The sequence below is a fragment of the Cherax quadricarinatus genome, chromosome 26, assembly GCF_038502225.1.
Source record: "Cherax quadricarinatus isolate ZL_2023a chromosome 26, ASM3850222v1, whole genome shotgun sequence".
Lineage (NCBI taxonomy): Eukaryota > Metazoa > Arthropoda > Malacostraca > Decapoda > Parastacidae > Cherax > Cherax quadricarinatus.
The window spans coordinates 1,067,835-1,086,371 of NC_091317.1; the positions used below are offsets into that span (position 1 = coordinate 1,067,835).

Below are 18,537 nucleotides of genomic sequence, written 5' to 3' on the forward strand. Positions count from 1 at the left end.
CCTAAATCAAGAGCCCCTCACCAACATCAAGGAACCTTCCTTGAGGGGCCTCAGCCTGGAGATGTTCTGTTCCATAGTCTGGAACTATCTGTTGCCTATGTGTCTTACCTACCTTTCTTTGTATGAATCTTAGTCCTGGCTTTGTCTCTGTAGATGCCTTCCTCTCCCATTACATTGAAAAATGCTCCAAACTTCAGAACACCTGTGACTTAATCTGATTCTTTTTTCCCCATTCTCCCTTCCTCTTTCTCCTTTGGGGTTTCTTTCTTCTGCATTGGGTATTTGGTCCATTATTATTATTTCCCCCACTCCCTCTGTGTTTTTGTTCCTACCTTTTGTGGGCCCCTAGCTCCCTTGTGGGCCCCTATCTTCCTTGTGGGCCCCTAGCTCCCTTGCAGTGCTCCTCTTTCTTAGTATTTGACTCGCTCCATTATACTACTACTACCTCTACGACTACCTCTCTTCCTCCTTTCCTACTACCTCTCTTGTCCTGTCCCTGTCTGTTGGCCTATATATACTGCCTCTTCCTCTGCTTTTTGTTAGTGTGACTTTGTAAATGGTCTAAGTTGGACAGAAACGTTGTCATGGCTCCTCTCTCCTGTGTGTGGGTTATTTGTGTATTGCTCCAGCCACGGTATTGTGCCTTTTTGTTATTTATTGATATCCATTTTAACCATGCATTGTTGTTACCAATCCTTGTGGAGTAAAGCCTATAGGGCCAGGAGGCTTACCAAATAATATGGTACACATTAGTATTACATCCATAATGACCATTATGATTATTTTTTCCAATTCATTGGAAAGTAGGCTTAATTTTTTCTGCTTTGCTCTCATTCTGGTTAGAGTCTTAGTTAAATATTCAAATTAGGTTCTATTGAAAAAATTAATGCAATCATGAAACAACAGTTATTAATAGTTAGTCTTAATTTTATCTGAACTTAACCCACTTATTTTGTTTCCTAACTTCTTTTCATCTTCAGTAGGATAATAGAATTGGCACCATTTATTTCTTTTTCACCATTAAAAATTACCGAATCCAGTGGACCCCTGGTTAACGATATTTTTTCAATCCAGAAGTATGTTCAGGTGCCAGTACTGACCGAATTTGTTCCCATAAGGAATATTGTGAAGTAGATTAGTCTATTTCAGACCCCCAAACATACACGTACAAACGCACTTACATAATTGGTCGCATTCGGAGGTGATCGTTATGCGGGGGTCCACTGTATTCAGTAGAACCAAAACGGTGAACCTGGCATTCTTTTCTCAGATCATTGATATAATAGCATGCCTCATGGAGTGCATAAATCAAAGAGGCCTCGTGGATGTCAACAAAGGAAGGCAAAAAATGAAAAAGCTCAGCTAATGCGAAAAATGGCTGGGTCTATGGTTCAGTATCTCAAGAAACCCGACAATGGCCTGAGTTCATCAAATGATTTTAGTCATGATCTTACTGACAACACTGATGTCGATTCTGACTCCGACAATGGTAATATAAGTGAGAGGAATGAAGGGAATGAGAGTCTGCAAGAGTTAGCATCGATATGTGACGTTTTTTCTTGGAAAGTTCCAGTTCCAGACCATTCCAGGATTGAAATCATCAAAAGAGGTAATTATGTTTATCAGAACAAGGATGGCCCTTTTCGTGTTACAAAGAGAAAAAAATGCAAAAGGCGATGAGCGTCAGCTTTCTAAAGAATGGTTCTACAAACAGATGCAGAATTGTGAGAAAGTTTTGCGATCATGGATGGTATACTCGCCAGTCAGTGGGAAATTATACTGTTACTGCTGTAGATAGTTTACCTCTAGTGTTACAAATATAACATCAAAGTTTGTGACTGGGTTTCAAATATGGTGGAAGCTAAACCCAAAAGTACACAATCACGAAACTTCTGATGAACACCTACGTTGGCTCGAGAATTGGAAAACCATGGCAACCGGTTTAAAGGTGAGCAAAACCATAGATGCAGAAATAATTGTTTCAATGGAAATCCAGAAGAAAAGGTGGAAGGAAATATTGTACAGGTTGCTCGACATTACACTGTTTCTGGCTAAACAGAACTTAGCATTTCGCGGCCACAGGGAGGATGAATTCTCATCAAATAGAGGAAACTTTCTTGAGATGGTTGAATTAATAGCTAAGTATGATCCTGTGCTAAAAGAGCACCTAATGAGACTGAAGTGCAGCTCAAGTTAACACAGGTCATCAGTTTCGTATCTCTCACCATCAACTCAAAATGAGTTTTTAAGTGTTCTGGCAAATCGAGTCAAAGAGAAACTTGTTACTGATATCAAGAGCTGTATATTACAGCGTTATGTTTGACAGTACACCAGATGTGACACACACTGACCAAATGTCAGAAGTTATTAGGTACGTGCAAATGGAGGATGGAAGAGCTCAAGTGAAGGAAGTTTTTCTTGTTTTTTTTCCTTTGAAGGGCAAAAAAGCTGCTGATATCAGTTCTGATATCCTGAAAAAGCTGGAAAGTGATGGACTGGACTTCATGCTGTGCCATACTCAAGGATATGATAATGCTGCCACTATGGCAAGGGTCCATGGTGGTGTACAAGCCATTCTTAAAGAAAAGAACAAGAAGGCAATTTTCAGTGGTTGTGTGGACCATTCATTGAACTTGCGTGGTCAGCATTCTTTTGCCAAGAATTCATCATGTGTAAAATTTTTTGGCAGTCTTGAGTCAGCGTATACATTCTTTGCCTCCTCCACCCATCGATGGAATGTATTAATGGACCATACTGCAATCTCTTTGAAAAGATTATCAACAACAAGATGGAGTTCTCATTACAATGCAGTGAAACCAGTAGCGGAATCTTTCGAGAAATTTGTGGCAGTGATTGAAGCTCTTTGCGATCCACAGGAAAATTTGGATACAAGAGAAGCAGCACAAGGTCTTCTCCCTGCTGTGTGCGATTTCACATTTCTGTGTTATCTGTATTTCTGGTGTGACATACTTCGGGAGGTTCAGCTTGCACAGCAGTACTTGCAGACTAAGGATTTAACTCTTGACAAAGTGTTGGTGAAGCTAGAGGCACTGCGATTATTTTTGAATGAAGGGCGAGATTGCATAGTGGAAAATTCAATACAACAGGCACTTTTGAAATGTGAGAAGTATGGATTTACAACAGAGAGAAGAATCAGGTTAAAGAAAAGGATGGCAGGGGAGCAGGCAAGGGATTCCGGACTCACTCTACAGGAAGAAAACAAGAGGGCGATGTTGGAGTGCATTGATCGTTTTCATAATGAACTCGAGATACGATCAAAAGCAATCAAGGATGTGGCAGCCATGTTTGTGGTCATTCAAACAAAGAATCTTGTACAAGCTACTGAAGAAGAATTGGAGGTGATGGCTTCAAGACTCTCAGTCTTCTATAATGAAATATGCAAGAATGAGCTCATGCTTGAAATACCAAGACTAAGGAGGCATCTGCAAGCTGCTGCTGTTGATCTTGAAAAAATTAAGCATTGGACTACACTGGATGTACTAACATTCATAGTCGAATGGGATTTCATTGAATCTCTTCCAACTCTGACACTCTGCCTGAGGTTGTTCCTTACTATATGTGTTTCTGTGGCTTCTTGTGAAAGGAGTTTCTCCAAGTTGAAGCTGATTAAAAACTATTTACGGTCCACAATGAGTCGATCCAGAATCTCTGACATAGCAATGTTATCCATAGAAAATGGGTCAGTTGACAGCATTGATTTTGATGAGGTGATAGATGATTTTGCAGGATTGAAGGCAAGGAAATGTATGATCTGATTCACTGAGATGTTACCTGTACTCAAGGTCAGATCAGAACTAGTGTTTCTCTGATATTGCAATATTTTTCAAGTTTTTTTTTCTTTTGGCATTGTTGAAGAATAATAAATGTAGGATGTGTTAGCTGTACTCAAAGTGATATCTGAGCTTATGTTTCCTCAATATTACTACGATTATTTATTTTATCATTAATAAAGTTGAGAAATATTCTCCTGTTCAGTTTATGGCCCTTAAACATTCTCATTGTTAAACATTTGTCACTGGTCATGCAGTAGTGATGTAACTGAGTTTACTCCCCCCCATCCCCCTGCCCTTGGATTTCATAGGGGTGACACCAAAGATGCCGCCCCGGGTGACACCAACCCTAGCAACGCCTCTGCTCCAGGCCCCTCTTATACTATTATGCTTGCTTTCCATTTTGAATTTTTATTCACACAAAAAAACAGAAAATTTACTGTTATGCAGACTACTGCATTATTGTAAAAATAGTATAAATAATATCAGCACATTTGTGAAAGCACATTAGATCCACCAGTTGATGTGTACTGGATGCATGATGTGATTTGTTTACCCTTGAACATTGGCAAAAATCCAACATTTCTGCTTATTTGAGCTCAATTTCAAGGTACTTTTAATCCATTCAAAATCACCTCTAGTTCTGTAATATATTTTCCATTCTATCAAATGAGACCCAAGAAAATGAGAATACAACCATAAATACCATTTGACAATACACCGCAAAGTCGCTGTTTCAAACGAAAAATACAGAGTTTTTTTTTTCTCATTATGCACTGCATGCTGCAGGATTTTTTATACTACACATACTGACCATTCAGACCCATTCTCTCATATGTAACCCTACCAGATTTCTCCTGCAAGATTGGAAGCCACTAGAATTTTGGCATACTATTACAGGACCGACACTGGCTTGCAAGCCATAATATTATGGGACCGACAAAGAAAGGGTTAAAGATGGAAAAAATATTTTAAATTTAATATCGTACTGTATTTCCAGTATAATTTACTTACGTGAGCAACTGAGCATTGTCATTTGGATGATCTCTGATAAGTCTCACTTTTCTATAATTAAGAAAGTTTGTCAATGTCTTGTCTCCATCTGTTGATATTTCCACTTGGTCTTCATCTTTCCACACTTCCACACCAACAAGTGCAATAAAAATGTTGAGAGGGTGGTACAACTGCAATAAAACAAAATATATCTTGTGTACTAATTTTTTTTCTTTTGCCACATTTGATTGTTTACTACCAAGGTAAGGTGACTCAAAAGAGAAGTAAATTCACCATCATTTATTCAATAGCTGTCTTGCCAGAAGTGTACAGGCAATGCAACTCAAATGACCAAATGAAAAGGAACATCCACATTCATCCTTGAGAGTGCAGGCAATGTACTTCCCACTTCCAGGGTTCAGTCTGCCTAACTGGTTTCACTAAATCCTTTCATAAACATTACTTTGCTCACACTCAAAGTATCAAGATATGAAAGCCACTTTCCCCTACTCCGATGTAACACACACACACACACACACACACACACACACACACACACACACACACACACACACACACACACACACACACACACACACACACACACACACACACACACACACACACACACCTACTAGGTACTCAAGCCCCTGTTACTCAAAACCTTTAACAATACCTTCCAATCTTTCCTGGGATTTGTATATGGATTCAGAGAAAACCATTAGTCAGACTCGAATCCTGGATGGGTAAGTACAGTACCTACACTCTGAAGGAGGGGTGGGGATGTTGCAGTTCAGAAGGTTATCTGACTTGTGATGTTAGCACACTTCTGGTAAGACAGTGATTAAGTGAATGACAGTGAAAGTGTTTTCCTCTTTGTTGGGTCACCCTACCTCAGTGGGAGACAGTTATAAAAAGAAACATGTATCCATTTCGTAAGATGTTAATGTTACATTTTAAAGATCATGCCTACAAATCACATAGTGATTACAACATATATGGTACTTAATATTAAAATATTATGAGTAATTTCTTTAGTTATTATACATATCAATATCTAACTTTCCAGTATTACAAAGAAGCTAAAAGAATATTAGTTTGATTAAATAATTACTGTACAAGGAAACACTACCTATGCGCAGTTTCAAAGTCACAAGTGTGAAAATAATACAATGCTCTTATATTAAATATTCAATCACCAATACATTAGTGAATTTAAAAAAAAAATTAAAATCCACAGTAACCATCAAAATTTATTTAAGCATTAACTTACGGCATTCACTATGTTAGCAATGTCTTTGCACCGATGATAAAGTTTTGCCACTTCATGGCCATGTTTTTCGTATTCTGTTTTATCAGCAACCAAAACTAATTCCACATATCTTGATAATGCGTTTGCATTGAATGGACCCCGTATATTGTTGCTGTTACTACTACTACTACTGCTGCTTTCACTGCTGCTGCTGCTGCTGCTGCTGCGCTTATACTGAAAATGAAGATAAACACATATTATGAATGGTTATGTGAAGACCTGACAGAAATACAATTTCTCAAGTCATTGAACATTTTCCACCAATGCATGTGGAACTAAGACAAAAACGCATCTAACATTCTAGATGCCTCTCCAGATAGGCACTGTTACGACTTTATCTTGACTGAGTAAAAGTTGCCTGTTTTCTCTATGGGTAGATAAACACAAAAATTTTTAAACTGCCCTAGAAGCCAAGATTTGTCAGGAAAATAAATAAAAAAGAAGCATTAAAATGTTATCAATTTTATGCAGACCAGATGATGTAAGACCAACACCATTTTACAAAAAATTTAATTAAATTATATTTAAGCAAAAAGAGCAATATTTACAGAGCAATACTATCTACATAATATTAGTGCCTCTTAGCATAAAAATAAGATGTGCCAACAAGCCTTCACCCCCACAAAGTATCACCACTCTGTTAACCCTTTGACTGTCGCGGCTGTATATATACGTCTTACGAGGTACCGTGTTTGACGTATATATACTCATAAATTCTAGCGGCTTCAAATCAAGCAGGAGAAAGCTGGTAGGCCCACATGTGAGAGAATGGGTCTGTGTGGTCAGTGTGCACCATATAAAAACAAAATCCTGGAGCACGCAGTGCATAATGAGAAAAAAAAACTCCGACCGTTTTTTTTAATTAAAATGCCGACTTTGTGGTCTATTTTCATATAGTATTTATGGTTGTATTCTCGTTTTCTTGGTCTCATTGATAGAATGGAAAACATATTATAGAAATAGAGGTGATTTTGATTGATTTTACTATAAAAAGAACCTAGAAATGGAGCTCAAAGTAGGGGAAATGTTTGATTTTTGCCAATGTTCAAAGTAAACAAATGATGCCATTGTCCAATAGATGTCCAACTAGCCATTCTAATATGCAGTCATGAATGGGTTGATGTTATTTATACAATTATTACAGTATTGCAGTAGTCTGCATAATAGTAAGTCTTCTATTTTTTGTTTGAATAAAAATTCAAAATAGAAAGCAAGAGTAATATCAGAGGGGCCTGGAGACATGACTGATGAACAAAGAAAATGTTATTTTAGAGCCAGGAATGTCTGCATTGTTCATTCTGGACCTTATTTTGAAATTGTCATATTTTTTAGTTTTCGTGAAATTGGCCAAATTGCAAATTTCTGACCACATTATTAGGTAGTTGAAATTGGTAAATAGGCAGTTTCTTGTACTCAATCTATAGAAAAAATGGAGTTCTAAAGAAAGAGCTATGAGTCTAGGCGACTGGAACAATGGAATTAGCCGAAAATAGGGCTCAAAGTGGGCGAAATCGCCGATTTGTAAACAGCGCCGAGGTCGCTAACTTCGCGAAAGCATAATTCCGTCAGTTTTCCATCAAATTTCGTTTTTTTGGTGTCATTACAATCGGGAAAAGATTCTCTATCATTTCATAAGAAAAAATATTTTTTTTTTTTTAAATTTTGCGACACCAGGAGACACCTCAGGATTGGGGGGTTGCGATAGTCAAAGGGTTAAACAAATTACAAGGGAAGATACAGGGTAATGACAAGGCACAATCCATGCCACCATTTTCCATGCAAGGAAAATGATAAGCTGGATAACTAGAACTTTCAAAATAAGAGATGCCAAGCTAATGATGATACTCTAAAGTCATTTGTTCTCTTTAGAATGGAGTATTACAATGAACCCTCTCATTAATGGACCAATTGGGAAGGGGTGTTGTGCGATATTGCCGATTGTCTGAACTTCCAAATTATACAATTAATTTTTCATTATCATCCAATTGTGTTCTGAACTAACAGACCTATTCCACTGATGCAGAAGAATATTGGACACTAAGAATATCAGTATTGTAACCTGTATTACTACAGTATAGTACTGTACTGTATAGAAATTTTATGGTAATGTATATAATTCACAGCATTTTTGCTTACCATTTTTGTGATGGAGACATGAAATGTGAATTGCTGTGATAAATAGTGGTGACTTGGAATAATCTTTGTTCTGAGTCAAAGGAGCTGTTTCTACAAATATCAAACACTGTTTCTTACCACCATATTCTTCACACACCTATGTCACTAAGATGCCAGACTCAACCTTCTTTATTAATTTAAATTTCTGCTTAGCACTGAGAACCACACATTTCCTCCTGGCACCAATGGCAAGTATGTGCAAGGGAGTACCAACAGTAAACTGGGGTGTACGTAGCCTACAGCTAAGGAAACACTGAAAACAGACAGGTCCTTCATGTTGCCTCTCTGGCCAGTATCAGATAAGTGTCAAGGTCATCAGTCCTGATCCAATATACTTCAGAAGACAACCGAATGCAAAATCAGGAATTATGGACTTTTGTCCATTTTGTCTGATACTTCCAACATTTGTCCAAAATTACCAAAATCCATTAATGAGTCCTTTAATATGAAGTTTTCCTGAACTGTATTCTATTATTATTTATTTTTATTATCACACTGGCCGATTCCCACCAAGGCAGGGTGGCCCGAAAAAGAAAAACTTTCACCATCATTCACTCCATCACTGTCTTGCCAGAAGGGTGCTTTACACTACAGTTTTTAAACTGCAACATTAACATCCCTCCTTCAGAGTGCAGGCACTGTACTTCCCATCTCCAGGACTCAAGTCCGGCCTGCCGGTTTCCCTGAACCCCTTCATAAATGTTACTTTGCTCACACTCCAACAGCACGTCAAGTATTAAAAACCATTTGTCTCCATTCACTCCTATCAAACATGCTCACGCATGCCTGCTGGAAGTCCAAGCCCCTCGCACACAAAACCTCCTTTACCCCCTCCCTCCAACCTTTCCTAGGCCGACCCCTACCCCGCCTTCCTTCCACTACAGACTGATACACTCTTGAAGTCACTCTGTTTCGCTCCATTCTCTCTACATGTCCGAACCACCTCAACAACCTTTCCTCAGCCCTCTGGACAACAGTTCTGGTAATCCCGCACCTCCTCCTAACTTCCAAACTACGAATTCTCTGCATTATATTCACACCATGCATTGCCCTCAGACATGACATCTCCACTGCCTCCAGCCTTCTCCTCGCTGCAACATTCATCACCCATGCTTCACACCCATATAAGAGTGTTGGTAAAACTATACTCTCATACATTTTCCTCTTTGCCTCCAAGGACGAAGTTCTTTGTCTCCACAGACTCCTAAGTGCACCACTCACCCTTTTCCCCTCGTCAATTCTATGATTCACCTCATCTTTCATAGACCCATCCACTGACACGTCCACTCCCAAATATCTGAATACATACACCTCCTCCGTACTCTCTCCCTCCAATCTGATATCCAATCTTTCATCACCTAATCTTTTTGTTATCCTCATAACCTTACTCTTACCTGTATTCACCTTTAATTTTCTTCTTTTGCACACCCTACCAAATTCATCCACCAATCTCTGCAACTTCTCTTCAGAATCTCCCAAGAGCACAGTGTCATCAGCAAAGAGCAACTGTGACAACTCCCACTTTATGTGTGATTCTTTATCTTTTAACTCCACGCCTCTTGCCAAGACCCTCGCATTTACTTCTCTTACAACCCCATCTATAAATACAGTGGACCCCCGGTTAACGATTTTAATCCGTGCAAGAGGGGTAATTGTTATGCGAAATAATCGTTATGTGAATGAATTTTCCCCATAAGAAATAATGGAAATAAAATTAATCCGTGCAAGACACCCAAAAGTATGAAAAAAATTTTTTTTTACCACATGAAATATTAATTTTAATACACACAAACTGAAAAAGGCATGCACACTTACATGACACTTACTTTTATTGAAGATCTGGTGATGATTGATGGGATGGGAGGAGGGGAGAGCATTATCTTCTTACTGTTTAGAAGGGGAATCCCCTTCCATTAGGACTTGAGGTAGCAAGTCCTTTTCTGGGGTTACTTCCCTTCTTCTTTTAATGCCACTAGGGCCAGCTTCAGAGTCACTGGACTTCTTTCGCACAAGATATCTGTCCATAGTGGCCTGTACCTCTCGTTCCTTTATCACTTCCCTAAAGTGTTTCACAACATTGTCAGTGTACAGGTTGCCAACACGGCTTGCAATAGCTGTGTGAGGGTGATTTTCATCCATGAAGGTTTGCACTTCAAGCCACTTTGCACAGATTTCCTTTATCTTTGTAGTAGGCAACTTCTTCAATTTCTCTCTCCCCTCCTCTGAACCAGTTTCCCCAGGTCTGGCCTCTTGCTCTTGAAGTTGATCTATCAGCTCATCAGTGGTTAGTTCTTCATTGTCCTCCTCCACCAACTCTTCCACATCCTCCCCACTAACCTCCAACCCCAAGGACTTTCCCAATGCCACAATGGATTCCTCAACTGGCACAGGATTCTCAGGGTTAGCCTCAAACCCTTCAAAATCCCTTTTGTCTACACATTCTGGCCACAGTTTCTTCCAAGCAGAGTTCAAGGTCCTCTTAGTCACTTCCTCCCAAGCCTTACCTATAAGGTTTACACAATTGAGGATATTAAAGTGATCTCTCCAAAACTCTCTTAGAGTCAGTTGAGTTTCTGAGGTCATTACAAAGCACCTTTCAAACAGAGCTTTTGTGTACAGTTTCTTGAAGTTGGAAATAACCTGCTGGTCCATGGGCTGCAGGAGAGGAGTGGTATTAGGAGGCAAAAACTTCACCTTAATGAAGCTCATGTCCCCATAAAGTCGCTCTGCCACGTCTGTAGGATGACCAGGGGCATTGTCTAACACCAAGAGGCACTTAAGTTCTAATTTCTTTTCAGTTAGGTAATCTTTCACATTGGGGGCAAATGCATGGTGTAACCAGTTATAGAAAAATTCCCTAGTGACCCATGCCTTACTGTTTGCCCTCCACAGCACACACAAATTATCCTTGAGGACATTCTTTTGCCTGAACGCTCTGGGAGTTTCAGAGTGATACACTAATAAAGGCTTCACTTTGCAATCACCAGTAGCATTGGCACACATGAGAAGAGTAAGCCTGTCTTTCATAGGCTTATGTCCTGGGAGTGCCTTTTCCTCCTGAGTAATGTAGGTCCTGCTTGGCATTTTCTTCCAGAACAGGCCTGTTTCATCACAATTAAACACTTGTTCAGGTTTCAGTCCTTCAGTTTCTATGTACTCCTTGAATTCCTGCACATATTTTTCAGCCGCTTTGTGGTCCGAACTGGCAGCCTCACCATGCCTTATCACACTATGGATGCCACTACGCTTCTTAAATCTCTCAAACCAACCTTTGCTGGCCTTAAATTCACTCACATCATCACTAGTTGCAGGCATTTTTTTAATTAAATCGTCATGCAACTTCCTAGCCTTTTCACATATGATCGCTTGAGAGACGCTATCTCCTGCTAGCTGTTTTTCATTTATCCACACCAATAAGAGTCTCTCAACATCTTCCATCACTTGCGATCTTTGTTTCGAAAACACAGTTAAACCTTTGGCAAGAACAGCTTCCTTGATTGTCTTTTTGGTGCCCACAATAGTAGCGATGGTTGATTGGGGTTTCTTGTACAACTTGACTAGGTCGGCGATACGCACTCCACTTTCATACTTATCAATGATCTCTTTCTTCATTTCAATGGGTATTCTTACCCTTATTGGTGTACGGTTGGCACTAGAAGCTTTCTTGGGGCCCATGGTCACTTATTTTCCAGAAACAGCACCGAAAACACTGTAATAATACGAAATATTCCGAGTGTATGCTTGGATGTTAGCGCGGAGGCTGGCTGGTAAACAATGGCACGGGCAGCACATGTGAGGCTGGCTGAGGGCGCACATTGGACGCGTCTCGGACGAAAATCGGTGAGCGGGTTTTTAATCGGTATGCGCGGCAAAAATTTTGCGATTAAAGTAAGCGGTATGCGAAATAATCGCTATGTGATGCCATCGTTATGCGGGGGTCCACTGTATATTAAACAACCACGGTGACATCACACATCCTTGTCTAAGGCCTACTTTTACTGGGAAATAATTTCCCTCTTTCCTACATACTCTAACTTGAGCCTCACTATCCTCGTAAAAACTCTTCACTGCTTTCAGTAACCTACCTCCTACACCATACACCTGCAACATCTGCCACATTGCCCCCCTATCCACCCTGTCATACGCCTTTTCCAAATCCATAAATGCCACAAAGACCTCTTTAGCCTTATCTAAATACTGTTCACTTATATGCTTCACTGTAAACACCTGGTCCACACACCCCCTACCTTTCCTGAAGCCTCCTTGTTCATCTGCTATCCTATTCTCCGTTTTACTCTTAATTCTTTCAATAATAACTCTACCATACACTTTACCAGGTATACTCAACAGACTTATCCCCCTATAATTTTTGCACTCTCTTTTGTCCCCTTTGCCTTTATACAAAGGAACTATGCATGCTCTCTGCCAATCCCTAGGTACCTTACCCTCTTCCATACATTTATTAAATAATTGCACCAACCACTCCAAAACTATATCCCCACCTGCTTTTAACATTTCTATCTTTATCCCATCAATCCCGGCTGCCTTACCCCCTTTCATTTTACCTACTGCCTCACGAACTTCCCCCACACTCACAACTGGCTCTTCCACACTCCTACAAGATGTTATTCCTCCTTGCCCTATACACGAAATCACAGCTTCCCTATCTTCATCAACATTTAACAATTCCTCAAAATATTCCCTCCATCTTCCCAATACCTCTAACTCTCCATTTAATAACTCTCCTCTCCTATTTTTAACTGACAAATCCATTTGTTCTCTAGGCTTCATTAACTTGTTAATCTCACTCCAAAACTTTTTCTTATTTTCAACAAAATTTGTTGATAACATCTCACCCACTCTCTCATTTGCTCTCTTTTTACATTGCTTCACCACTCTCTTAACCTCTCTCTTTTTCTCCATATACTCTTCCCTCCTTGCATCACTTCTACTTTGTAAAAACTTCTCATATGCTAACTTTTTCTCCCTTACTACTCTCTTTACATCATCATTCCACCAATCGCTCCTCTTCCCTCCCGCACCCACTTTCCTGTAACCACAAACTTCTGCTGAACACTCTAACACTACATTTTTAAACCTACCCCATTGCCTATGCTCTCATTAGCCCATCTATCCTCCAATAGCTGTTTATATCTTACCCTAACTGCCTCCTCTTTTAGTTTCTAAACCTTCACCTCTCTCTTCCCTGATGCTTCTATTCTCCTTGTATCCCATCTACCTTTTACTCTCAGTGTAGCTACAACTAGAAAGTGATCTGATATATCTGTGGCCCCTCTATAAACATGTACATCCTGAAGTCTACTCAACAGTCTTTTATCTACCAATACATAATCCAACAAACTACTGTCATTTCGCCCTACATCATATCTTGTATACTTATTTATCCTCTTTTTCTTAAAATATGTATTACCTATAACTAAACCCCTTTCTATACAAAGTTCAATCAAAGGGCTCCCATTATCATTTACACCTGGCACCCCAAACTTACCTACCACACCCTCTCTAAAAGTTTCTCCTACTTTAGCATTCAGGTCCCCTACCACAATTACTCTCTCACTTGGTTCAAAGGCTCCTATACATTCACTTAACATCTCCCAAAATCTCTCTCTCTCCTCTGCATTCCTCTCTTCTCCAGGCGCATACACGCTTATTATGACCCACTTTTCGCATCCAACCTTTACTTTAATCCACATAATTCTTGAATTTACACATTCATATTCTCTTTTCTCCTTCCATAACTGATCCTTCAACATTACTGCTACCCCTTCCTTTGCTCTAACTCTCTCAGATACTCCAGATTTAATCCCATTTATTTCCCCCCCAACGAAACTCCCCTACCCCCTTCAGCTTTGTTTCGCTTAGGGCCAGGACATCCAACTTCTTTTCATTAATAACATCAGCAATCATATGTTTCTTGTCATCCGCACTACATCCACGCACATTCAAGCATCCCAGTTTTATAAAGTTTTTCTTCTTCTCTTTTTTAGTAAATGTCTACAGGAGAAGGGGTTACTAGCCCATTGCTCCCGGCATTTTAGTCGCCTCATACGACACGCATGGCTTACAGAGGAAAGATTCTTTTCCACTTCCTCATGGACAATAGAAGAAATAAAGAAGAACAAGAGCTATTTAGAAAAAGAAGAAAAACCTAGATGTATGTATATATATATATGCATGTGCGTGTCTGTGAAGTGTGACCAAGGTGTAAGTAGGAGTAGCAAGATATCCCTGTTATCTAGGGTGTTTATGAGACAGAAAAAGAAACCAGCAATCCTACCATCATGCAAAACAGTTACAGGTTTCTGTTTCACAGTCATCTGGCAGGACGGTAGTACTTCCCTGGGTGGTTGCTGTCTACCAACCTACTACCTACATTCTACCTGTATTCTAACAGCCCCTTTTATTACAGACAAAATGTAGATGTGATTAAAATAGGCAAGAAAGATATACGTACAGTGGAACTTCGACTTACGAGTGTCCCAACAAAATACGAGCCGTCGTTCGTATCTCTGAGTTAGGAGCCAACATCCGAGTTATGAGCGAGCTTTTCCCTCAACCCACAACCTGCACACTTCACTTATCTCTCTATGCTTTCATGCTGTAATTCCATGGAAATCATCCTCTTTTTTTCTCAGCACTGTCCTTTGCACTTACTTTCTTAGGACCCATGGTTAGAAAAAAAAATCTGGCCAAATTACTGTAAAAAATGAAGCATTTTTATTAAGAAATGCAAGCACTTTTTACAGTTATTTGGCCAAATTTTGTTTTTCTAACCATGGGTCCTAAGAAAGTAAGTGCAAAGGACAGTGCTGAGAAGAAAAAGAGGATGATTTCCATGGAATTACGCATGAAATCATAGATAAACAAGCGAGGTGTGCAAGTTGTTTGCAAGGCAGCACGAGCGTAGTAGCAAGTAGCCTATCTTCCACCCTCCACTTCCACCCTCCACCTCCACCCTCCACCACCACCCTCCACCACCACCCTCCACCACCACCCTCCACCTCTGCCAGTGTACATACACTTTATAAAACCAGTTTATTTCTTTACATTCTCTATTATGTTTTAACACAATATTTCTTATTTATAAATACATTTTTCAGTGTTTTCCTTATGAAACTAGTGATCTAGTGCAGTTAGCCTCACAAACACTCCATTTTCAGAAGGGGAAGAATGGGAAGATATGGTCAGTGCAAGAGTGGCAATGGCTGCCACCACCGCTCATCACATAATGACATATTTTATTCATTCTAGAGTATATATCATGTTTCTATGTTATTTATATTGTTTATTATGTCATATTTGATGAATTATGATAGATAAATAACCTGTAGAATTTATATTAGCATCATATTGATGTATTTTGTCCTGCCTCCTAAGAGCAGGAATTCCGCTGGAACTGATTAATGGCATTCCAAAAAACTTAAATGAGAAAACTGATTTGATATACGAGCAAATTGAGTTACGAGCTAGGTCATGGAATGGATTAAACTCAAGGTTCCACTGTATTATAATTTACACCAGGAAAATTCTAAAGGGGCTGACTCCAAATCTTCACACCAAAATCTCTCCTTAAAAAAGCAAGAAGCTCGACAAACAGTGCTGGATTTAGGTGGAGGGGGCCTGGGGCCCAGTTTGGTGGTGGGCACCTTGCATTAAGAAGGTCTTAACTCTAATGGTTAGAAGACTTTTAAGTTTCTCCTTGGAAAGCTTTCACCACTCTCAATATACATACCATCCTCCTAAGCTGAAGATATGAAACAATAAATTGGATTTATAGTGTATTTTAACACCCTTTTGGTTCATTGGCAAGTGTAACTCAAAAGTAATCTACAGACTTATGAGCAGTTACCTTCAATCAGATAAAATATTATAAGCCAGGTACATTCCATGCTTTTCTCATGGAAAAGTCTCTGATGACTCCATCAAAATCCAACAAGCACAGAATGACAGATTCTATGCTCATGAATGTCAGGTTCACGAGCTGCCCTTGCTTCACGCTCATTTGTAGCCAGTTCTCAATAAGTTTAAGCTTTGAAAAGGAATGTTCTGCACTGCAATTGCTTACCATCACTACAAGGTACATTCTTAATGTGACTTCAACATTTGAGAAAATGTCAACCACATGACGTAACATGAGCGATCAGATGATTCAACATGACAATCCCACCACAATTCCAACTCTTGCATACATTTTCTCTTGTCATGATCTATTCAATTCTCAGTATAATGTGTGTCATAATACTTTTCATCATTTGGTGGGGGGGCCCTTCTGGTGGGTGTGGGGGGCCCAGGGCCCAGGCCCTTGGTCAGCTGGGCTGTGGTGTATACACTAAAGTGCACTTGACAGACCCAGTTATCAACCAGGAGGCCTGGTCTAGGATCAGGCACTAGGTGCATTAACTACAGAAATTACCTTCAGGTAAACTTTCCATATTTCACCTATAATAGTATGTTGAAAGTGAACTGTTCATTTTTCAATTTTTTTTTCACACATCAGCCATCTCCCACCAAGGCAGCGTGATCCAAAAGTAATGCATTAAATTAATGTATATAACTAAAATTTACATGATATAAATATGGGGTACAGTTACCTATAATTTACTGTATACAATTCTGGGGTTCAATTCCATTCCAGCCAAAGTCTCCTGATTGATGGTCTGATCAGTCAGGCTGTCGGTGCTAGTTGCATGCACTATATTCAATTACTTAACTCCAAATCTGTACTTTTTTTTTTTAATAAAATTTCTATAGCAAATAAACTGAAATATTGAAGCTACTTACTCTGAGCAATCTGGTGAAGTTTTCATCATGAAATAGATCCCGAACGGGGTGAGGTTTCCCTGAGTAGCCTGGAAAAAAGTAAGTGTTGAACATAGTGTAAAAATATTCACCTCTGCCATATGTATAGTCACTGGAAAGTAATTAATGCTAAGTCTGCCAAGATGCAATTTTAATACAGTTTAGCATTTTTATAGAAACAATAATACACTACAGTGGACCCTCGACCAACAATTTTAATCCGTTCCAGAGAGCTTGTCCTTAACCGAATTTATTGGTAGCCGAATTAATTTTCCGCATAAGAAATAATGGAAATCCAATTAATCCGTTCCAGACAGCCAAATTTATTTAAAAAAATATTTTTTTTTTACATGAAATATACATTTCCCAACAAAGAAAACAATGAGACATGCACAATAAATACATAAATACTAAAATGACACTTACCTTTATTGAAGAGTATTGATGAGTGATGAGACATTGTTTTTCTTGAACACTCTGGGATTTTCAGAGTGATACATGAGTAAAAGCTTCACTTTGCAATCCCCACTAGCATTACAACAAAACATGAGAGTTAGCCTGTCTTTCATAGGCTTGTGTCCTGGGAGTGCCTTTTCCTCCTGAGTAACGTAGGTCCTGTCTGGCATTTTTCTTCCAGAACAGGCCTGTTTTGTCACAACTGAACACTTGTTTAGGTTGGAATTTTTCAGCTTTGCCATGCCTTATCACACTGTGTATGCCACTATGATTCTTAAATCTCTCAAACCAACCTTTGCTGGCCTTAAATTCACCAATATGAGCACTAGTTCCAAGCATTTTTTCCTGTTCACCTGGGTGTTAGTCGACTTGTGTGGGTTGCATCCTGGGGGACAAGATTAAGGACCTCAATGGAAATAAGTTAGACAGTCCTCGATGATGCGCTGACTTTCTTGGGTTATCCTGGGTGGCTAACTCTCCGGGGTTAATTGTTTCTCTGTAACTGTTTCTCGTTAAGCTAACTCTCCGGGGTTAATTGTTTCTCGGTAACTGTTTCTCGTTAAGCCACACCAACAACAGTCTCTCCACATCTTCAAGTAGTACAGCTGATGGTGGTGCAGCAGCAGCAGCTGATGGTGGTGCAGCAGCAGCTGACCGTGGTACAGCAGCAGCTGACGGTGGTACGATAGTATTTCGATAGTATTTCTCACTCTTTTTACCACAGGGTTGGCACTAGAAGCTTTCTTTGGATCCATGGTGGCTTATTTAGCAGTTACAAGCACTAAAAACAATGGAATAATACAAAATGTATCAAATGTATTTGTGGAACCATCCATCCTGGCTTGTAAATAATGGCACACTAGCTGAAGGCAGGGCAGCTGAGGCGCTCAGGCTGGACGGACAGGCGGACGCGTTTGGGACGAATGTCCTACCCGAGTTTTTCATCATTGGTCGGGCCAATATTTTTACGCAAAAATGCATCGTTACCCA

The 18,537-nt window shown here is 39.6% G+C and overlaps 1 protein-coding gene across 2 annotated transcripts in view; it reads right to left on the minus strand.

Moving 5' to 3' along the window:
- LOC128691686 (uncharacterized) overlaps positions 1-18,537 on the minus strand; it is a 117,112-nt gene that overhangs the window by 83,073 nt on the left and 15,502 nt on the right. For both annotated transcript variants that reach the window (XM_070088721.1, XM_070088722.1), the window contains 3 exons: positions 17,074-17,141; positions 6,058-6,270; positions 4,806-4,975 (listed from right to left, as the gene is read on the minus strand). In XM_070088721.1, coding sequence (XP_069944822.1) covers positions 4,806-4,975; positions 6,058-6,270; positions 17,074-17,141 — 451 coding nt within the window. The remainder of the gene's footprint in view (positions 1-4,805; positions 4,976-6,057; positions 6,271-17,073; positions 17,142-18,537) is intronic.